This window comes from Anabrus simplex, chromosome 1 (assembly GCF_040414725.1).
Source record: "Anabrus simplex isolate iqAnaSimp1 chromosome 1, ASM4041472v1, whole genome shotgun sequence".
Taxonomy (NCBI): Eukaryota; Metazoa; Arthropoda; class Insecta; order Orthoptera; family Tettigoniidae; genus Anabrus; species Anabrus simplex.
The window spans coordinates 273,311,310-273,336,167 of record NC_090265.1 but is presented as its reverse complement, the minus strand read 5'-3'; the positions used below and the strand labels follow the sequence as shown (position 1 = coordinate 273,336,167).

The 24,858-nt window shown below is 38.0% G+C and overlaps 1 protein-coding gene across 2 annotated transcripts in view; it reads left to right on the top strand.

Annotated features, from left to right (window-relative positions):
* Positions 1-24,858, top strand: part of LOC136886804 (uncharacterized) — a 225,199-nt gene that overhangs the window by 9,447 nt on the left and 190,894 nt on the right. For both annotated transcript variants that reach the window (XM_067159633.2, XM_067159623.2), the window contains exon 2: positions 12,523-12,772. In XM_067159633.2, the coding sequence (XP_067015734.2) occupies positions 12,523-12,772 (250 nt within the window). The remainder of the gene's footprint in view (positions 1-12,522; positions 12,773-24,858) is intronic.

Here is a 24,858-nt window from a genome sequence, read left to right as displayed (position 1 = left end):
TCCGTAAGGCTCTCTTTAATCACCTTCGGGTCTAGGTGTCCTGAATTACAGGTTAGGTTTGAGGGGGTTGAAGGTGTGGTGATAGGTCCTCTTCGAAGTAATCTACTGCGTGAAGAATGGTCTCTTCTCATATTCTGAACAGCTCCCTTGGTGGTCGAAATCCGGTTTTCTAATGTTCCATCAATGGCAGGAATATGGCTCCCAAAACTTCCTTTGACGGCAGAAATTCTCCCCTCAACCTGTTGTTTGATGTCTGAAACGTGGATTTCCACCTCCTCCTTAGGCCCTCTACACACGGAGCTACTCATTAGAAACGTGACTGGTTTGTAACTGGGGTCACAAACTGGTTAGTAACTGAACAGTAACTCGGCTCCACACACGAAGCTACTGTACGGTGACGGACACAGCGCTCGCCCGTCCTGTTGACACGTATTACCACTACAGTCTAAAATGGTCATAACTTCTGAACCATTCATGGAAATAATGTCCTGATAAGGTTGTTGTAATCCTTATAAAATACTGGAGGAGGTCAAACAATTTATTTTGATGAGGAACTCTTAGGATAATATCGAAATATTTATTTAATTTTAAGGAGTTATATTTTTTACCGCGGACTATAGCATAAAATCGCTTCTAGAGGGCAGCTGGTTGGAAATAGATATGTGCCATCACAGACTTTTTTGTAGAGGTTTCTATGCTCTACATTTCGTCCACTTACACTTGGGGTCTATCGTTGATGGTTCACGCAGCATAAGCCAAGAAAGCAAGTGACTTACCGACCGACATTTTTGTCTCTTTCTATGTATTTACTGTATATCGGATCACGGATACATAAAATTTTTATAGTGGTTCACAACGTGAACAGTGTTCGTGTTGTCAGTATCTGAAGTAAAACCACTGTACTGATTAAAATGTAGTCAACATATTATGGAAACGTGTGTGGCGCTATAAATTGTTGGCACGTGAAAGAACTCCTGTGGGACAAAATTACGGCACCTTGAGTGTGAAAATAGTAAACCACGGAAAACCATCTTCAGGATTACCGACAGTGAGATTCGAACCCACTATCTCCCGGATGCAAGCTCACAGCTACGCGACTCTAACCGCACGGCCAACTCGCCCGGTGGTGCCATTTGACAGCGAAATACAAATGTGAGAGAATGTGTGAGTGCTGAGGAAAGTGTGTTAATAACTCTCAGGTAAGAAAAGTGAACTTCACTTTTACAAACAAACAAAAATTTAAAAGCTTAGAAAATAATTCTATGCTTTCTCCGTAATGTCTTCTTGCGTAATCCTTCAGCGTACAATTGTACGGTATGGGGTGTTTTTCATACTCCCACTAACTTTACGTTGAAAACTTGTTCGCTCGCCATCGTAAAAAGGCACTTGATCACTGGGAACTGAGAAACTAAACTCGCTGGTGACTGGCTCCGCGAGTCACTGGAACTGATTACAAACTAGTTACTAACTGGTGGCTTTCCAGGAAGTACACAGGAAGTGTCACTCAAGTACGCGGCCGGAAACTTCAGTTACCAATCAGTTACTAATGAGTAGCTCCGTGTGTAGATGGCCTTAGGTTTGAGATGTCCCCTTCCAGCTGGCTTACTGTACTATCGATCTGCTCAACCTGCCCCACTTTTGACCTGATGTCCGATATCTGCTGCATTAATTGGTTGGTGATGTTGCTAATTTGGGAATTAATCTGCGAAATGTTATCATCTATGGTTGAAATTTTTGATTCTAGGCACTGTTCTACTTTGTGAACCTGCGTGTACACTCAAGATATTTTTCCGGTTAAAACTGTATTAGCCTTCAAAATTTGTTTGGAAATCTGTTCTGTTAAGGGGGAATTAACTTGTGAAATCTGTTCTGTTAAGGTGGAGTTGAGTGTTTGTATCATGCTCATTAAATTGGAACACATTGTGGTCATATTTACCTCATCTTCCGATGACGAGTCCGGCTGTTCTTCCACCTCGATGGAAAACCTTTTGGGATCTTCATAGTTTTTAATGAGGTCTTTTGTAAGCCATGTCTTCAGTGATCTCTTACTGCTGTTCATCTGAAGATTTCGTTTTGCAAGTTTGTCTTGAAGTTGATTTACAGACATATTTTCAAGTATCACTTTCATTTTATTCTGATTTCCATTTGTACTCTTATTCACTATCAACAATTATTCTTCAGTCCTGTCATGGTCACTAGTTATCGTAATCACAAAGGCGCACACACGAGATGCTGTCAGTTGTGTACGCTGTTTTATTTACGAATTATATACACCTTAATAGTTGCACATCAAATGAACCACCTCTTGAAATTTTAATCGACTGCCACATTAGCATGTCAACCAACTACAGAACACTTGACAAGATCACATGTACCAACACAACCACTTCAACGGAATTACCACTACATGAGTTCACATATTTAACTCGACTAACGACTTTCACTAATAACTCAACTGAAGACTGTCCTTATATATACCTTGCCCGGCCAGGCTTCCAGAAAGGTATGATACAACACGCTTTCTCATGTCTTCTCCAGTCTCCAATAACCTATCTACAAATGAATAGAACATTCTGTAAAACTCGAGTGACAAAGGTGCGTTGTTCTAGACTTTTACCCTCTGTTGCACAACATTACATTGGAATAAATTATATACTATTCATTACATGTTCTTACATTAAATAAAGTCATATTAATAAACATACAGCAGAAGTATCGTGACATAACCTCACAAGTTCAGTTTCACAAGACAATTCATTCAACACAATAAATGATACGACCGCGATTTATACCAAATAAAGTCCTTACTGACAACCTGTTGTACATAACTACGTAGATGATGATGATAATAATAATCCATATAAATAAAATCGTAACAACCGTGTGTCTGTACATTGACTATTTTGGCGAAATTTCCATACAGTTATCCGTTTCAGGTGTAATAATGACCATCTGCAGATTTTTTAGCTTTGTTGTTTGTTTGTCTATAACTTGAAAACTACTGGATATATTTCTACCAAACTTCATATTTAGAATCCACCTGTCCTTGGGTAGGTTTTAGGGCCAATATTGTTTCTAAATCCCTGAACTGACTGGGGGTTTATACGAAACCAAAACTGATTTTTGCACTCCCACAAAATATACACTTAATGGAAATCAACCTGCCTTAGTGGAAATCAATTTCTAATTCGTTTTTTCTCGTGCTTCATTTCGATACGAGAATTCATAAGGGAGGTATCATTAACGGATTGTTTTTCGGTACAAGTCCCACCGGACTTAACTCAAGAGTGGGTGTGTGTAAAGCATATTTCTTATAACTTGAAAACTGCTGAAGATATTTCAACTATTCGTATTTAGCATAAGGTCCATAACATTTCAAATTCATGGAATGGATTGGGCGTTTATAGGGAACTGAAACAGTGATTTTACTCTCCCACAATATTTACAAGACCAACGTGACTGGAAATCGACCAAACTTGATGGAAATCCATTTCTAAAACTTTTTCTCTTGTGTACATTTTTTTGACAGGAGGATTAATAAGGGAAATATCATGAACGGTCAGTTTTGCAGGCTAAGTCCAGTACATGTACCGTAATTTACTTCAATATCCGTAAACAATGTAGAATACCGTAGCGAAGCATGGGTACATTTCCTAGTAGTAATAATAATAATAATAATAATAATAATAATAATAATAATAAATATAAGCAACTTCATAGCCACACCTCACAAGTAATAATAATAATAATAATAATAATAATAATAATAATAAAAAATAACACCTACTAATCAAGATCGATATTTTCACTAATAACCCATTTGTTTAGAGAATTGTTTCCAAGTTATACTAGTCCATTACACACTTGTATCACTTCTAATGATTCAAGTGTATCCAAACTGCCTTGGAATTTGTTAACCTTGCAATGGTCGCACACATTTCTATGTCATAGAAGATTGCATGGTGTCTGAGATGCCATTTTGTTTTTAAAGCAATTATGATATACCAAGTTTTGAATAAGGATTTACATTAATTACAGGACATTTTGAAAGGATGAATATAATTTAATGAATCTAATATACAAATATAAAAGCAACTAACGATAGACATTAACACTTCTTGAACATGATATGAATAAAAAACTTGCAGGTGGACTTTCAGTTCTCACAGCAGTACAAAATATATCCATTACGTAAAATAAACATTCTAAGGCACTAAGCACTGTTTATAAAGGTTGGGCTGTCTTCAAGCAGAATAAACAAAATTTCATACCCATGGACAGAGAGAAATTCAAATACATAATCTGCACAAATAGCATATAGCCTGAACAAATTGAAATCATTGCACTCAGTGGAGAATGCACTAAGCACAGTCTGGGCATATTCAGGACGAACTTATTTTCCCAATAAGATCTGCAAGTATATTTTGTGGTCGCCCCCTTTTTTTAAAAAAAAAAAAAAACCACCACGGTTGTAACACCTATTCCTCTTGGTACTTGGATCGGCTTCTGTCATTTCTTGTTCTATAGTGTTCATAAACAGACTAGAAATATCCTTTTTGAGGGCTATTGGCAAAGATCACTGTAAGCGCACATGCAAGTAATCATCAACAAGATAACAAGCCAAGTCTTTTAGAAAGAGACTCTGTTTAATATTAGCATTATTGTTGCTCTGGATAACGATTTATTCCTGCCACGTTCAGTGTGCTATAAAACCCTGCCACTGGTTATCTGTGTTTTTTCCTTGCAACGTAGTATGTACCGGTCAACTGTGTCAACACCTAACTTTGTAGCATTGTAAAATGTCACCATTTCTGGTTTGTTTTTTTCTCCAGATTCAGAATCGAGTGCTGCATCATGATGCATTGTCGAGTGAACAAGAACAACTTTATTCTCCTTGGCAACATATGAAACCAATGTTGAGCATTCTTGAAAGCTAAACAATGACGACCCAACCTCTCAAGATTTGGTTCCAAGTAATTCAAGGGGAATTTGTGGTTTATTTCTTCTTAGGGCTCTTCCTAGCAGTATCTGATACAACTGAAATTACGGTTTCACTAAATCAATGGCCTTATTGCTAATTTCATATGGTCCCGTTAGTAAGTCATCTTCTTATCTAAGAATCTCTGTGCCTAGATTTTCCTATGTTACCGTTTTCTTAAATCCCCGTAACTCACATTGTTACAATTTAGTGAGGGACATTTCATTTTTGCAATACATCCACTTCGTTTTTAGCTTTAGATAGTTCTGCATTTCTCGATTATAATCAAAACCCCCCAAAAGTAAATTGAATTTAAGGGTTCCACCTTTTCAATACAATACAATTCTGTTGCACAGGATTGTTACAACATGTGTATTGTGGTACTGGATTCGACACATTAAAAACTCGATGAACGTATTAAAATCTTGATGGTTGACTCGTTGTGACTTGGTAAAATGAGTCTCAAAGAGGAATCCAACTTTTGTACTATTGTTGTTTGACAGAGTCATCTAAGCTTATGTTATACTGGTACATCATCATCAGCTTATCACATAAACCGAGCAAGAGGGCTAATATATATATACGACAATATACACACTGATAAAATTTATGTAACTGAAGTTCACACTTAAGAGTAAGAATTATATCTAAAATATGTAGCAGTGTTTACAACGCATTAGTGGCGTAATAGTCTTATGTAATCTTGTAGTTGTTGAAATTACTCATTCTAATATTGAGTTTATGGTTGAATGTGAGTTAAAAACTCGATGAACGTATTAAAATCTTGATGGTTGACTCGTTGTGACTTGGTAAAATGAGTCTCAAAGAGGTATGCAACTTTTGTACTATTGTTGTTTGACAGAGTCATCTAAGCTTATGTTATACTGGTACATCAAAAGGTGGATAGCTGTAACATGTGGGTCCTGTATTAGTGTGCAGGACCAAGGTTTCTCAGTCCGATGCAGAACGTGAGGCCTTTCACAGCGTGCTGTGAAGCTTAATGTGTGGAGAGGAGTTGAGAACATAACATACAACATAAGCTTAGAAGACTCTGTCAAACAACAAAAGTACAGAAGTTGTATCCCTCTTTGAGACTCATTTTACAATGTCACAATGAGTCAACTATCAAGATTTTAATATGTTCATCAAGTTTGTAACTTACATTCAACCATAAACTCAATATTAGAATGATTGATTTCAACACCTACATCAAGATTGCATAAGACTATTATGCTGCTAACGCATTGTAAACACTGCTACTTATTTTAGATATAATTCTTACATTTAAGTGTGAACTTTTGTTACATGAATTGTATCAGTGTTTATATTGTTGTGTATATATATATTTTTGTCCTCTTGCTTAGTTTATGTGATAAGCTGATGATGATACTAAAAAAAAAGTGTCAAAACCGGTAGCACAATAAACATGTTGTAACATAATCCTGTGCAACAGAATTGTATTGAAAAAGTGGAATCCTTAAATTCATTTTACATAGTTCAATATGGAACAACTATGAAGTTTTTAACTTTGAAACACCCCCCCCCCCCCAACTCGATTCTGACTGGCATTAGGAAAAGGGGCCTGTTTTTATAATGAAAACTCCACATCTCCATTGTGAATGGCAGTAAGCAAGTGAGCCTGCCATTATAATAGAAGCTCCCGAACTTGATTTTGAATTGCGGTACGAAACGTAGCCTGCCATTTTCATCAAAACTTCCCAACATGCACCTTACATCACAAACAAGGTATGGGGTCATCTCAGTGGTGTTTCTCGGATAACCCTAAGAGACATGCAAATTAACCTGCTAGTGGTCGCTATATGAGAAAAATGCTCGCGGTCATTGAAAATCATCCGGTGTTTTATACAGCGTGTAGTTTTGAACTTAAGCCCTGATATTCCTTCGCAAAGCAGTTTTGTGAGAAGGACGGATACATTGACACGTGCATCTGTGACTTTCAGAAGGGCCAGGGAGAACTTTTGAAACCCCATATACACAGTTCAAAAACATTATAGGGGCTGATGACCTTCAATGTAGGCCCCTTAAAACAACAAGCATCATCATCATCATCATCATCATCATCATCATCAAAAACATTAGGGGAACATGTTTTGTAACGTCTGATATGTGAACGTTAATTTAGTAGATGGGATTCCAATGGTTGTACAGCATCTTGAGACCTTAGCTACTTAGGGTATGTCAAATTGAAGTTATACTCCACCTCTAGGCGTAGCCATGCATTAAACTGTGAGGTGACCCCTCAAAACAAAGTGAATAGTAGTGCGTCTGTGTGTCATTGTGAGGTACACAGGCTACTGCGGTCATTTGACAACATTGTACATAAACCAGCACATCCCATGAGACATCTTAACGAGGTTCAAATGGCATGGGCCATCACTTTGATCCAGGAAGGATGGACTATTCGTCGTGTTGCTGTGGATCTCGACGTCTCACCGTCAGTTATTCAACACTTGTGGAATCACTACAGTGAGACAGGCCAGTTCACAAAGAGGGTTGGACAAGGTCGTGGACGCATGACAACCACACAGGATGATCGATACATGACTATCTGTGCGATGTGGCGTTGTTCAGCAACTGCCAGAGAACTGCAACAAGACCTCAGGAGGGTCACTGGAGTCACGGTGTCTGACCAGACAGTAAGGAATAGGTTAAGACAAGTGTCCTTACAACCCAGACATCGTGTTCATTTTGCCCATTTAACGCAGCAACATCGCGCAGCTCGCCTTCTGTTTGCTTGTACCCACATCAACTAGCAACTTCGCCAATGGAGACCTGTGTTGTTCACAGACGAGTCCAGATTTCTGCTGACAGCGTGATGGACGTCAGCATGTATGGAGACGCCGTGGTGAGCAGTACATGCCAAATGTTGTCCAGGAAGGCGGGTCAGCAATGTGCGATGTGCTGGACCAGAAGAGGAAAATGACAAGTAAAGTTGTCCGTGAAGCAGCACTAACTGGTGACGGTGGCTAACCTATTATTGTGTAACACTGTTTTTGTGAATACAATTCCTGATACCTTATTTGTAATTTTTTATAGTGCTTTATAATTATTTCATATATGTTCATTAAGTGTGTAAATAGATTTATGCATGAAATCAGTTGGTGTTTATTATTTAAACATGTCATATCATGCCTGGATTGTTGGCGTTGTGTATCTGGGAAGCGTGTGGAACTTGAGAGTACGGAGCTGGTTTACGATAAGGAGGTTGATAGAGAATTCAGATAGACCCTCATGTAGTCCATGAAGTTTGATGTAAGTAGCTAAGTTCAGAATCTGATCTTGTGAGACGTCTTGGTTGAGGACGACATGTGGTAGGGCCTCTTGGCGGATCATGACTACTGCAGTGGATCTTTTGTCAGCGGGAAGAATGATGATGTCTGGGTTATCTCGTAGACTTCTCAGAGCACGGAGTTCATGTTTTGATAGGTTGTGTTTGGTAAAAAGACAGGTTAGGAATTTGGGGTCACATAGACTGGTTAGGTAGAAATTAGGAAATTAGATGCTATTTGAAGGGGATATTAATGTGGTAAGGGTTGAGGTTTCATACTAGATGAACTCTTGAAGCATTTGAAGCTCTTGGCACTATTCATCGGGTGATGAATAACTGATTTTGTATCGAAAGCGACGGTGGAGTTTCCTTACAGGAGAGTGGGCATTGGCCAGAATTTGAAATGGGGCGGATATCTTAGAAGAGCAGAAACTGAGGCCCTCCTACCAATGTTTCATGATCATTGAAAGTGAGATGAGAGATTCAGAACAGTATGGGTTTCAGAATCAGCCCGGGTTTCTCTTGAGGGTTGTTTGGGTGGCCGTTATTTGGGAAGACTGGAAATTAGTGCAGTTGGCTTATGTAGGGTGAGGAGATTTGCCAGAGATGGAATGGGGACTTAACACAGGGGTGTTAGTTGATGAACAGATGGTACATACAGTATGCTGGTTGTGGGCGAGGTATACCTACTCTAAGACCATTCATACCAAGTGTGTTTAGTTTATGGAGAATGTCCTGTAGCATTCTGGAGATCGTTGTTGACCTTGTGGATTATCTTGAAAAAGGGTGCTGTGTTTTCAACTGAGATGAGTAAAATTCTGATTCTCACTCATGAACCATAGCAACCTCCACCTCCTTCTGACTCTTTTCCCTATCATCACAGCCACTGTAAGAGTTGCCGTTTACATAAACCAAGCACCACTTTTAGCAGCAGCATCACCAACAAGTGGCCGGCCCCGTGGTGTAGGGGTAGCGTGTCTGCCTCTTACCTGTGGGCCCCGGGTTCGATTCCCGGTCAGGTCAGGGATTTTTACCTGGACCTGAGGGCTGGTACGAGGTCCACTCAGTCTACGTGATTAGAATTGAGGAGCTATCTGACGGTGAGATAGCGGCCCCGGTCTTGAAAGCCAAGAATAACGGCCAAGAGGATTCGTGGTGCTGACCACACGACACCTCGTAATCTGCAGGCTTTCGGGCTGAGCAGCGGTCGCTTGGTAGGCCAAGGCCCTTCAAGGGCTGTAGTGCCTTGGGGTTTGGTTTTATTACCCCATACAAGGTCATCATGACTGTACTTCATCCATCATAATCTACCAGCTTCAGTGCAGACTCTGCCCAGCTTTCTACATTAGCTTAACTAGCAATACACTAGCTAAATGTGTATGTGATCACTACAGTAACTGCAGAACCCCCAACGTAGATCTTCCTGTCCCCATTCACATCAGGCACTATCAAACCATGTTCAATGAATGTTTCACAGTTTAAGTCCTCAAATATTTACACCTTACATCCCACCCTCTTGCCCTTGGAGATTCCGAAGTGGGATATCAACTGATGCTCAAGTCCAGGGAAGCGTTTGGCCTTAACATTAGATAACTGCCCCTTTTTACCATTCTCACTCCCCACTCCCCTGACCTCATACAGCATCTACTTGCCAACAATGACCATCATCATTTTATTCTCCACTGATTAAGGCTTCTGCTGAAAATTTTGGACCTATTTTTTTTTTATCTGTACTCTATCCATGTGGTCTTATATGTTAATATAATTGATTACCTTCATGTCCCATATTGATAATTCCAATGATCACAAGTATAAAGATAAATTTTAGATGAAGTCCAACATACAAAATATCACATTTCATTCAAATAGAAATAGAACACACTTTAAATTATCTAGACATATCTGTCACCACGCATGAAGATTACCTAACATATAAAATATACAGAAAACCTACACAAATATCAAACGCAATAAAACAAGATTCTACTCATCCCAACGCCAAAAGAAAGCAACCTACTACAGCATGATATACAGAGCCTTTAATATACCCTTTTCTCACGAAGACCTAAAAAACAAAGTAAACTTAATCCATGAAGTAGCTAAACAAAACAGATACAACAAAGATTTGATCAATAAAATCATCCAAAAAATAAAACATCAGCTGAAATCAAAATTAATCAAAGAAAACAAATCAAAGAAAGACGTGATTTTTCACTTTTAACAATGACAATATCCACCTTAACAGTGTCAATATCCACCCCATAACCAACATCTTTAAAGGACGTAATTTAAGAATAGCTTTTAAAACTTCATGCAATAATGCCACTATTCTGCATAATACTAAATCCGTTAACAAATACAACAAATAAAACTACTCAGGAGTATACCGAATGAAATGCAATAAATGTGAAGCCAGTTACATCAGATGCACTGGCAGGAGTTTCTTCATCCCGTATAACGAAAACGTAAACTCTGTAAAACACAGTCATTTCTCATCCATAGGACAATGAATAGAAGAATAAAACCATCAAATTTCGAACATCAAAAGCGATATGGAAATTCTAAATTCTAAGGGTCTTTTGCTCAATATATTGGAGGAGTTTTATATCAATATGGATCAATATGCCCACCCAAATTTTAATCTTAACAAACATCCGTTTCATTGCCACCATCCCTCCCTTAAAAACATTTACTTAAAGGGAGTCAATAAACAGAAACAAGAATACACAACTAAGACTCTGCAGGACACGTCCCCTCCTACCCTAGCCCCATCCCCATCCCCAAGCCCTCTCCCTTGCTCCACCACCTTTCCCCTCCACTGCCGCAATAGTTAGCCCCTGTCATACATGAAGCAGTGCATGGCACGCTCCCGACAAGTACACAGGTGACAGGATAGAGACAGCAAGAAAGTAAGTAACATGCATACGCAATATTTTTATAACATGTTTCATAGACATTCTCTAACAGAAAAACTATTTTCTTTCTTCTGTTTAGATAATCCGACACAGCACAATTCTCCAACAGATCGCAGTTATGAAGAAGGGAACATTTTCACCATTCCACTTCAGATAATGAGGCATTAAACTTAGACAACTTGACTTTGAGCAAACTACATGAAGATTTTATATTTATTTACCCCTTCAAAACACACAGCTTGCACCTGTTTTATTGTAGAAGTCAAAGTATGCTAACAACATCAAGACATGTGATACTTGATTATTAAACTTTTAGAAAACATAGACTTCCTACTGATAGGCTACAAGTTTTATAAAATCATAGTACCATTCAAATTAAAAATAAGACATTTTTAAAACTTAAAATAAGAGTACTTAACATTGTAATACTGAAATCAAAAGACTGTGTGTGTGTGTGTGTGTGTGTGTGCGCGCTTGAACATCAGAATCAGTGACATCGTATTGAACTGTTGAACTATTTTAGACTTTTACATCTCTCATCCAAGCACATTTTAACAGCACATCATATCAATGTAACTTTTAAGTTTTCTTACTGCTAGTGCCATATTCCAGTATTACACAAAACTTCCTCTTGGTAAGCATACTATCAATAAGTCATGCAATCTTCTTACATGGCAAAACGCATAGTAGTTTGCAGATAAGTCCTTGTTTCCACACAGTATGATAACCTGCAGTCAAATCAATAAATGCTACAGAGGTTTTCAGTTGATTTTGAAAGCCAACCAGAGAACTTTGCTCCGCATCTTTAGAAGAAAATCTTGACTGTTCACGAGAAAGACTTCTCAAAGAATGGAATTTTGAATTTAGACGTTAGTAATAGAAGTGTAAGTGATACATTCAGTAGTCACCAGATGGCTCACCATATGCAGTACAGTGCTAGCATTCGAAGTGGAAGCTGACGGCACTACCAGGTGTACATACACCATGAAAGTATGATACTGACACAAGCCTGGAATAAAACATCTGGTGATGAGAAATTTACGACTTTGGAAAACATCTTGTCTAAAATTGTCTTTGTCAAACTTTTTGCATCATTGTCTGTTCAACGAAAAGTGTAGCATGATACAGTGGTTCAGTTACTATACTGGATAATCATGATCAATTTTCTATTTTGTATGCCTGTCTTGGTACTTATTGGTAAAAATTTGTATTTATCAGTGTTTAAAAATTTAAAAAAGGCATGGTTATGGTCTGTTCATAGGTAGTGATAGTTGTGTGGTTTTTTTAATAGTCTTTTCTAACCACTATATTTATTCAATATTTTAAAATTTATGTTATAGGGAGAAGAATTCTAAAATTTTCTGCTCCTCATTGAATTCGGATACAGCAATGGCACCAGATTGGGATGTTAGTTTCACGCCTATTCAGAGGACTGTTCCTGTGAAGAAAATGCCTTCAAAAAAGAATAAATGTTCACATAAAGAAAAATTACAGCCTCAAGACTTTTATAAATATACAAAATATTTGCAAAGTGTGTACACTAGTACATTAATGAATGACCGATTTTTGGAAGAAAAATCACAAATAAAAGTAAGTATAAAAGCAATATTTTTGTGATCTCTCAGGCTATGTGCCGACGCTGGGTTTCACTGTCTTCCTTCCCACTATCATATATCATGTCATTCATTTAATCTCCTTAACTCCTCTGATGAGGTTAACATCAGGAAGGGTATCCAGCCGTAAAAACTCGCTATGAAGATTCATCTCGCTTCATACCCAACCGTGTAGAGAAATGGGACAAGGGTTGGGACACAGACACAAAATTATATGCAGTAGTAAAATCTGTTTTTGTGCATTGTTTGCTGCAGGTATTATTGATGAAATGTTCTGAAGCAGTGTTCCCTGTCTGTAGTTGTAACTGTAGGGAAGTATGTTATATATCAGGAAGTCCAATTACTTGGGGCAGGAAATACTAATAAACACATACATGGTCCTAAAACACCAATACACACTTACTAAATAAGTGATCATCTTATTTTTCCCTTTAAAACAATAATCACTACCAACATGACACTCCTTAAATGGTTGGAAGGACAAGTTGGAAATATCCCTGTCAGTGTAAAATACAGATTTCCTCATTATTGAAGATACATTAAGAAAAAATATGGATGTTATAGGTTTTACATTCCATTAACTGTTTTTATGGTTTTTATAGATGGGATTAAAAAAGGATGATTTATTCAGTTAAGAAAACTCTAGACTGATTATTATAGTTTTTATTTCTAGCAGTTTGCTGACTGACATTCAATCATCTAGGCCAGGCCTGTACAATGGTGCCATTGTGGCACTGATATACTTTCTTAGTGACCTTCAAATGTAGATTCATTTGTACCAACATTAACCATAGGCAAAAGTTTAAGATGTTTTTGAACATACAAGTAATGATTAAATTCTCATAATTCTGATTCGTCTCTTTCTCTTCTTAGCTTTAACAGTACTCATTCTACAGACCACACCCCTAATATTTTAGAATATTCTCTCAGTTGCTATATGCTTTTGAAGTACAAAGTGTATTGTGACAACTCTGTACATTATAATTCCTGCTTTCTGTTGAGCCCTAGGCATTGTAGGGAAAGGCTTTGGGATGAAGTGAATATGGTGACGCTTGATATTTCCCAGTTAGAACACCTTTCAGGAAACAATCGCATTGTGAATGTTTCTTTAATCCTTCCTTCTCATCATACTTACATTCTTACAAAGTATCTGCTGTTCACGGCCATGGAACAGCGTCTCTTCAACTTAGATTTAAAATGTATATTCTGTGAGGAACTGAATTTTTACGACCTCAATTTTTGTTTATACTTACTGCGAAATCAGTAATTAATTTGCATTAATTTTTTATACATTGATTGTAATCATGACTAAATGGTTAAAAACCCAGAGTTTTAATAATGAATGTGAGGAATAATATGTTCCTTAACATGAGCGAACATGCAATACCAAATTTCACACTAAATACGTAAGTACGATACGTTTAAAAATATTCAGTTGGTATTGATGATGACGCTTGTTGTTTAAAGGGGCCTAACATCTAAGGTCATCAGCCCCTATTGGTCAGTATTAGCCTACATGTTTCTATTTCATCATCATCAAACGGCATCCACGCCTCCATAGCCAAGTCAGGTGCACTGCAATATATGAAAAGGTTGGACAGCCCTGATCTAGGTGGTAAGGTTGCGTCATTTTGAACAAGTGGACTTCTTTCTTGTACACTGAGACTCCCAAGACAGACATCACGGATCTCAAGACCAAATTCTCCAATGCTACAGCCTGTGCGAAGTCCCGTTAACTACGAGCATAGGCGATGTTTGAAGTTTGTATTTCATCAGCGGTTATTGCATGTAATAATGCCGAATATGGAAACATGATTGTAACGTGTATACCAATCATTGATATTAAAAACTTGCTTGCCGAGTTCTACATTATTATTCAGCAATATATAACCATATGCATAATGTTCAGAACTACTGGCTAAATATTACAAAATGTGTAATGTACAGTACCAGTACCTTGGTATGGTACATAAAACAAAGCATCTAAATCAACAGCTGGGCTGAGTAGCTCGGATGGTAGAGTGCTGGCTTTCTGAGTTCAACTTGGCAGCTTCGAACCCGGCTCAGTCTGGTGGTATTTGAAGGTGCTCAAATACGTCATCCATGAGTCAGTAGATTTACTGCCATGTTAAAGAACTCGTGGGACAAAATTCCAGCACCTTGGCATCTCCAGAACCCGTAAATATAGTTAATGGGATGTAAAATTAATATTATTATTATTGTTTAAGCTCTTTGTCTTTCAGCTTTTACAATCGTGAAATTACCAGCGTTTCGCACCAGTGTAGCAGTGGGCTTATTAGCCCAGACGCCAGCGTCTTGGAAAGATGTAGCATTCAAACTGATGAGCCCACTGCTAAACTGGGGTGAAACGCTGGTAATTTCAAGATTGAGAAAACCTGAAGACTTTATGAAAAATGTTTTTAAACTTTTGCAATTGATGAAATTAAATTATGGTTCCTTTCTAGGAAACTTTTTTTTAAAGATTATTATTTATTACTAAATCAAAGAAATTAAATACAGTGGAACCTTGATTCTCTGTTTTTGGAGGGACCACAGAAGAAAAATGTATAATATAGCCTGTAAGCAAGAAATTCTACATTATAGCAACGAAGCGCCACTTAGGAAACACTTATCGGTGGTCACAACATTTCAAATATCAAAGGAACATACAAACCACAAATGGAATGAACAAAATGAACCTCCATGAACAAGAAAATTAAAGCAGACTTTTCTTAAACAAGGAATTTCCTCACTGGAAACAGCAACAGCTGTATTGAACAATGAGGCTATAAGAGGATCACTCAAAACAATAGTGGAATTTATAAGATGAGCCCAAGTAGATCAAAGGAATAGGATATCGAAGGAAGCTTTAGACTAACTACAAACAGAAAAACAGAATCGTACGGAGGAGGCGTTGCTACTATACTCATAAAAAGGAAGGGATATAAAAGAATAATTAAGGAAAATGAAAACAACTGCATAGAGGAACAGGCAAACAAACAAGCGGAACAAGCACTGTTGAAACCACACTCTAAAAGCTTTTCTTCTCCCCAACTGCCACTTTTACTCTGTCATTCCACCATGGGGTCTCCTTGCATCTTTTCCTGGTACTACTGTAGTTCTCCCACAAAATTCCTCTGCAGTTTTTACTAATGTCCTCTTGAATCTTTCCCATTCCTCATCTTCTGTTTTTGTATCATCTGTTAGTAAGTTCAATCTTATTTTTTCCTGGTATTCCTTGGTTTTCTTCTTCAGTTTCCATGTTTTGATACATCTTTCTTGCTTATGTCCTCTTTCTTTCCTTTCCTAGACCAGTCACTGCTGTACCAGGTTATCTTATGGCTTTCTCTCTTCTTGAACTACAAGTTCCTGACCATCATCCCATTTCTTTTGCACAAATCCGGTAGCCTTTCCCCTTCCTTATTTCTATTTCCCCGTCCTTCCGCTCAAGCACATTCTCATATCCCTTCCTTTCCATGCCTACACGAGCATTCAAGTCCCCTATTACTACATTGTTTTGGCCATTCAATAGTCTCTCACATTCTTCCCGAAAGTCATCTTTATCCTGTTGTGTGCATCCTAGTTGTGGAACATATACTTGTACAATTTCCCAGCTTTTTCCTTTGACTCTTATTTTGACTTTCATCAACCTGTCACTTATGTACTTCCTCTTTCAGTCCATTTCTTACTACCATTCCTACTCTATTTCGCTTTCCTTCGTCATTTCCTCTACAGTTAAAAATTAAATAATTGAAAAGGAGGTTCAACCTATTCAATACTTAAAAGAAAGAAATGCAGTAATCACATTCCTATTTAAATGGGACCGGTTTCGACCTTAGTCCAGGTCATCATCAGCCGTAAAAACATGTACAATGTTTATGAATAATTTCAATAATTTCAATACGGAACAATGAAATTTTTATCTTTAAATTTCCTCTACAGTACAACCAAAAATCATTCTGTAGCTCTCTCTTACCATACCCCCTCCATTAGTCTCTGCTAGCCCTAATACATCCAGGTTTCTTCTTTCCATCATGTCTACAACCTCTTCTACTCTTCCAGTCAATGTTTGTATATTCAGTGTTCCAATTCATAATCCTGTTCCTCACCGGGGTCGTTGTCTGTTACATCCGTCCGGCTTATTGTTCCTCATGTCCTTGAAAGCGAGTTGATATCCATCACAGACTTGCTAGGCCTGTCGTGACTTCACCAGAGGTCCGTTAGCCGCCATCTTTTTTAGGATTCCTGTAGGGTCTTCACAGCTACCATAGCAGTCTCGGGACACACGCAGTCCCCACTGTACTTCACTCCCATAGGCTATTCCCTACTTGATGATGTTGCCCATCTCTCGTGGCGTGGACGAGAGGTTGGACTTGTGGGGAAACGTTTTCTTTTACCATTAATTTAAAATAATTGACAAAAAGCAGCTGAAAAGAAAACTAAAAAAATTGAAAAATCTCAATAATTGCAAAATGTTAGGAAACATATGATTTAATGCATGTCTTAAAACATGTGTTATTTACAATAGCTAAGCATCTAGTTTTCATAAAATTTAAATTAAAATTGGAAAACAGATACATTTTAGCAGAATAATTAAGATTATACATACTTCTTGGTATTTCCCAAACTTTTTCAACTTGCAAAGCCTTTTTTACAAATATCTAAATGGAGCAAACCCCTTATTAGTATGCATAGTACCTAATAAACTTAAAGTAACCTAAAATTGCTGTAGTTATGTTAAGTAGGTCTACCTTAGGATTCTGCTCTAAAAATGGTGCTACAGTGCTTTAAATGTAGAAACTACAGGAGTTGAAATAATTATTTATTTTATATTTAAAACATTAAAACAGAAATTAAATATTTAAGTTAATAATACACGGCATGGCATGCAAATCTGTATAATCTCCTTGTAACAGACTGAGAAAGATACTTCCTGTCACTAAATATCTAAACATACACTGCATTACAAAGAACTGAAAACAATATGCCTAGTCCACATTGAGTCATAATTCAATAATTCAGATGGAACCTGTAATAATTATACCATAACAAAAAGCAATAACCTCAAAATCTGCCATTTGGGAAAAATTTCAGCAAACTATAGTTGGGGAAACGGTGGTCTAGAAAAGTCTATACCATTGTCAAAAATATTAGTAAGCCCCTTTTTGGCAGACATTATTTCTACAAATTTAATTGAGGAACAATATCCCACTATCAATAAAGTGTGCTTATCAAATTCCACTATTTCCAGACACATTCAAGACATGAGTTAAGACGTAGAACTGGAGATATTAGGCAAATAAAAGCTAGAGCTTCTTTCAGTTTACTGTTGAATGAAACTTGTATGTACAACGGTGCTCTTGGGGAGGGCATATGTTGTTCTGTAAGCTCCTAAACAGCTGTTCAACAGGAGAGGAAATATTCACCTTGGTTAACTCGTATTTCCTAAGACTGCTCTGAATGAGAATGTCAAAAGTGTAAATTATCCATTCTAGGCCTCTGAATGCAAGACTTTCTAATTTATCATCCAAACTTTCTCTGATATAATTTGTTTACTGTGCTTTGTGTATCTAGCTGACTTTTTTATTTTCATGGTTAAAATATTTACAGTGTCTTTCAGAAAATAACCAAACTTTAAAAATACAGCACAAATGTGAAATCTTACTCGTTTCCTGTAAGTGGCACTGTAAAGTAGAATCTTTCCTAAGTAAACAGACTGCCTTACTGAAAGTAACTGATGATATCTGGCACGCAATGGCCACTCGACAAGTGACTGTACTGGTTCTACTAGATTTTTCTAGTGCTTGTGATACTGTTGTTCCTCAACTGCTACTTTCAAAATTGGGATTCATTAAATTTCAGCAAGGCGGCAATGAACTTCTTCAGTTCGTACCTCAAAAATCGCCGTCAGTGTGTCACAGTAAATAATAACAGATCTGAGTGGCTTAACAAATCCCTCGGTGTCCCCTGTCTGTACGTGGACCATTGCTGTTTGCAATTTACATACACGATGTTGCCAAATCAATTATACATTGCAAGTATGATCTTTATGCTGATGATCTGCAGATCTACTACCGCTCATGAACTGATAAAATCCAGAATGCTGTACGACAAGTTAACGTAGATTTAAGTCTCATAAGTAATTTTGCATTGATTAACAATTTTTCTTCCGTTAGAATAAAAGATTTAATGTACAACACCTGTACAGTTGAGTAACAATCTCAAAATTAATTCTCGTAAAACGCAAGGAATAATCAATGGCACTTCGAAAAACTTACACGTACCATTTTCATCGTCCTGATAACGGAATAAAGGTTGTCATATGACATTAAAAGTTTGCCATGCACGGTAATGAGATCGCGAGGATTACGTAATTGGGCCATACATCTGAAAAGAACGCATATATTAAGTGAAATAGGCCGTGATTTCAGAATATATATATAATACGAACGTATAAAATCAAGGAGGCCATGCACGTGACGGCAAAGATGTTTATTTGGCGAAATAAGTATGCCTAGATCACGGAGTGAGACAGAAAGTTATAAAGGATCCATGCGGCCGTGACAAAAATAATAGAAGGTTTTTAAAATTGTTAAAAAAAGAAGTAGGTGAACAATAAAAAAACGGTTACGCAAAACTACGTAAATTTATCCACGAGAAAAAAATAATCCTCAGTAAAGAAGAAGGGAGATATTGCTGTTATTACGGGCTGAAGAACCTGCACAGCGAAGAAATATTTGAATTACACCTATATCTGAATAAATATCGTGACGGAAAATCAGAGCAAGTTGAAAAATATCCGGACAGTAGTCGGAGTGTAGACCGAAGGCCGTTACAAATGAATCAAGTCGAGTTTAACGCATTATAGGTTGATTAGCTGGACAAAAGAAATTTTTAGAAAGCTAACTTGATCATTTTTACCTGTTAAACTGTCGCAAGGAGTTAATATTGAATTACTGTCTTAATAACCTGAATCAGAGATATAAACTAGATTCTCATTCTCAAGAGTATGGACGTGAAATTAATTGCCATTTTGGAAATGTTTCTTTCACATATGACTGACGGCTACAACATGAGAGGCTAAATCGGAGGTGGAGCCGACTTTCCGACGTAGACCGCCCAGCTGTTTCTACTATCCCAGGTCCCAAAACCACAACATGATGGTGACGTAACGGATGTTGGAGACGATCTACGCAGTCCTAAGATGACAACATCGAAGCCAAAGCCAGTCATCTAACGTCAGCGATCGTAAGCTAAGTTCCAAAGAATTACTTCATTATCTTGAAATTAATGTGCAGTAGATGTACCGTATTTCACGGCATAATCGTCGCACTTTTTATACCAAAATTTTCGAAAAAAATTGTAGGGTGCGACCATTATACGATGAATATTTAATACCAGTATTTGTATTACTCAAAAATGTATTTATAACTAAATTGTATTTGATACAAATTTAAGATGCACGTAATACTCGCCTTTATACATCAAAATAATTAAAATAGTCTAAAACAAAATTCATAATTTTTCGCAACAATTCGGCGAACGCTTTTCCAACCTGAAAATAAAAATGAACGTATTAAGTTAATTTGTCATTAATTTGAGTATTAAAGTTAAAATATTACACTTGCAAAAAATTATCGCTTTGTTGTGAAATGCGGACTTACCGGTATGCAATTTATTCCAAATCTTCGGTGTCGCTATCGCAGGTTTCGCTATCTGATGCGCCGTCCTCGCCTCTGTTAATACCAGTATCAGATTCTTCGTCTCCCTGCCACACTGCGTCATCTTCGGAACCGTCTAGTGCATTCGAAATCCCAGTCCTTTTGAAGCTCTTGGAGACTAGTTCAGGTGGTATAAGATCCCAACTCTTCTTCACCCACGAGCATAACAAGTCCAAGGGTGGACGCCTGATATTTCCGGCGGGCGTCAATTGCTGATCGCCGCTCATCATCCACTCGTTGTAAAATCGACGTAAGTGGTCTTTAAAGGGTTTATTAACACATACGTCTAGTGGCTGCAAAGCAGATGTTAGGCCACCAGGAATGACTATCTGTCGTGTCTTATTTGTAGTGAGAATTTGCTTCACTTCGTTCACGAGGTGACCTCGGAAACTATCTAAAACAAGCAGAGCTGGTTGTTTTAGTAGTGCACCAGGTCTTCTATTCCACACAGTTTTAACCCAGTCCAGCATGAGTTCTACGTCCATCCAACCCTTTGGTTGCACTCGTACATGAATTCCACGGGGAAACTGTATATTCTTAGGCATCGTTTTCCTCTTGAAAATGATGTAAGGCGGCAACTTTCTCCCATCAGCTGTAATGGCTAGCATTGCCGTGCATCGCAATTTCTCGCTACCGCTGGTTTTCATTAATACACTCCGTGATCCTTTTAGCGCAATAGTGCTGTTGCGAGGCATATCAAAAAAGATTGGAGTCTGATCGGCATTACCGATTTGAGAAAGCAAGTACGAAGTTTCCTTGCGCAAACGTATGACAAATCGGTGAAAATTTACAATCTTGTCCGTGTAATCAGCAGGCAACTTTTGGCTTAGTGTTGTTCTCCTTCGCACTGACAGATTGTGTCGTCGTATGAACCCCTTAATCCACCCACGAGTCGCCTTAAACTGAGTTACCGGTATGTTGTGTTTGCACGCTACCTCCTGTCCCTTAATTTGTAACATTTCATATGATACACTGCAGCCATTGTTACGTATTTCACTGACGTACCTAAACACTTCTTTGTCAATTATAGGAAACTTCCCTGTTTTAGGACCTCTAAACGCGCGTCTAGAAGGGTTTGTGCTTTTTAGCTTGTTTTTTACTTTCCGCCAGTCACGCACCAACTTTTCACTCACAGAAAATTTTCTTTCTGCAGCTCTGTTCCCGTGCTGTTCAGCGAAGGCAATTACGCTTAGCTTGAAGCCCGCAGAATAGTTTCTATATTTACCCATAATCGCTTATAAATGCTTCACACGTTAATGTTTTGCGATATAAATGACTTTCCGTAATTGTTCACTATTGTAACCGTACGTATGTACGATCCCCGAGTTTTTAGGTTAGGAAATTTTCGTATATAGTTTGTAAGGTTAAAATCATGTAATTTTGTTTATTTACCATGTAAAAAAACGTAATATTATAAGAAGAATGTATAGTTAGGGAATATTGCATATGTTCATCATTATATTTTGTATAAATTTCCGTTTGGGTAAGAGTCTGTAAATATGGCCTAGCCGTAAGGATTGTGCAACCGGGAAAACTGCGACTATATCGGGAAGGACGGTTGAAGTCAGTTGGATGTGTTGCAACAAGTGGCTTGAAAATACGGGGTACGGCAGGTTGTATCGGTTGTAGAATTGGAGTGAATCAATGTGGACATACATGAGTGGACAGTCTATGTCACATCATATACTCGATAGCCAATGCGAGGGCTTTGTTTTGAGCGAGGTTTGGGTTGACAGAGTGACGCGGGAAGAAGTGCCGGTGTGAGCGTTGCTACCAGTGAACTTTTCAGGACGCGATAACCACGTGTAGCAAGCATATATAAGTGTGTACGCGTGTGCGGCGAGTTATTCTGATTCTGATTCTCATTCTGTTTCTGACTCTTATGCTGATACTGTGTGTTTCTCATTTGTACTGGTCTGCGGGAGCGACGTATTTGCGCAGTTTGCTATACGATCTGCTATTGTTCGTGAGTATCTGATACGGAGTGAACATGGTATAATCTCAACGACTGACCGGCTTTGCAGTGGACTTTCTGTAAAAGAAAGTATTTGTTTGGAACTTGTCACCCGAGTATGCAGCTTCAGTTGATGGAGAATTTTGCTGTTTGCTTGCCTCCGGACATGTAACGCTTTCTGTCCAGCCAGCAATTGGAAAGAATTCAAGATGACGAAGAAGTGTAAATAAGTTTAGGGATGCTGTTAGTAAAGAAGGTTGCATCCATATGTAGAGAAATAGTCGTCGTACTTTTCTCTACCAGATTAGGATTCACGGTAACAGTGGAGTGCAGTGGGGCTCTTACCTGGAGGTATGTTAAAAGTATAATGATGTTCTATTTTTAGTGATGATTTTAATGATGTGTAATTTGCCTTTGTAGACGGCAAACGAGTAAATCTCGTGAAGAGATGATTTTGTTGGGTAGTATTGTGTATATTAGCTCTATGTAAACAGCAAGCACTAAGTGGGTTGCATAAGTGTTTATTTTTGTTGGTGTTTGTCACATAATAGTTCTTATTCTGGGAGTAAAGTCATAGAATCAAACTTTAAGTGAGTCTTTTGTCAGTGGAGTAAGGCTGAACCTGGCATGTTACCCAAATTTAATTTCAGGGGTTATATAGCAACAGGTAAGGTTATAAAGCAAGTCTGGAGCCTCGTCAGCCTGATGACCGTCGCCTTGGGAGAGGGAGTGGCTCGTTGCTCTACATAATTAAATATTCCTGCAATTGTTTTGCAGGTGGCGCCCATTATCCTTGTTATTTACACTTAGTTGAGTCAACGTTTATCTGTTCAGTATTTCAATAGTCTGCAGTAGTTGCAATTGGCGCCGCCAACGTGAGGCAGAATGATATCCAGACTTGCTATATGACTTTGGTAGGCACATTTGGTCCAGTGTTTTAGTGGGCTTGTGTCAGGAGTTATGTATCGGTGTTGTCATGTTTTGAGTTCTATGTTTTATCAGTGGAATATGAATAATAGTAAGAGTAATAGTAGTGTAATGAATTTGAGAAGGAGAAAAGTGCATAAAGGAAGTATGTCAGTTAATGATGAGGAGAGCAGTTGTGGCACAAGCACACAAAGTTTGATGAAAGTAGTTTTCAGTGTGATAATATGTCTATGGAAAAAGTGTATGGAATTGTAATGGTGGGTGAAGGGGAAGGTAGTGATCAAAATCAAAGTAGCATGGGGGGTAATAATGAGTTGATGAAGTTAGTATTGGAGCAGTTGGCCAAATTGATTGATCAAGGGAATAATTTAAGTAGTCAAATTAGTAATCAGGGGAAGGAATTAAGTGATAAAATTAGTAATGTTGGGGAGGAGGTAAGTAATTTAATTGATAAGCATTGCACGGCATCTAATGATTGGGGTAGTAGTGTGGAGAAAGGAATTGATAATGTAGGGAGGGAAGGTGATGATTTGAGGGATTTTGGGGGTAAGGGGTGTGAAGAAAAGGAGGAGGATTTGTCGGAGGACCTACTATGTGCTAAAATTGATGGTGATAACACTGTGGTAATTGATGCTCTTTGGGAAATTGCAGAAATTGAAAAGGAAGTTAGTTGTAAAGGTGATGAAGATTATTTTGTGGAGGAGGAGTCTTTGAGGAAGACATATCATGTTGTAGAGAATGGTGTAATTGAGGAGATTAATGTTACGTCGATAATGTGTCTGAGTAGTGATGATTTTGAGATTAATGAAACTTCCGTTAAGAGGGTCAAGAGCAACAGTGTTGATGGCATGAATGATGTGCGAGTGGGAACAGCGATGAATGATATGGAAGTGGGAGAATTTAGTAGTAATGGTCGGGATCTCGAGTTCAGTGATAGTAGTGATTTCAGGAAGAGAGAGAGTGTGAGTGAAGGAAAGTGTGAGAAGGGTTGTGTGAATGAGATTGAGGTGGTTGAAGCTGGTATGTCCGATAAGGATGAGTGGAGGAAAACTGTCGATGCTGTGGGTGAAATTCTTTGTGAAGTGGAGGTTAGGTCACATTTTGTGCATAATGAGAATCATAAGAGTGGTTGTGAATATTATGGGGATTCAGGGTTTGAAGATTTTATGAGGAGTAATTGTGTTGGAAAGCTTTTTGGTATTTGGAGAAAGTTCAAAGAAATTGAGAGTGACAATCTGTACGAGAGAACAGGAGGTCGATTCAAACGTATGTTGTGTGGAATATCTGATGCTGAAGATCGTACGAATGATTTCATTGAAGTGTGGAAGAGTATTGATGAAAGAGGTGCGATTATGGTGTGTTTTCAGAACAGGAGGGATGTTTGGATTGTGAAATGTATATGTGTTCCGAATGTAAGTCTGTGTAAGTTGTGTGTGAAAGAATGGGAAGAGAGTTTTTGTG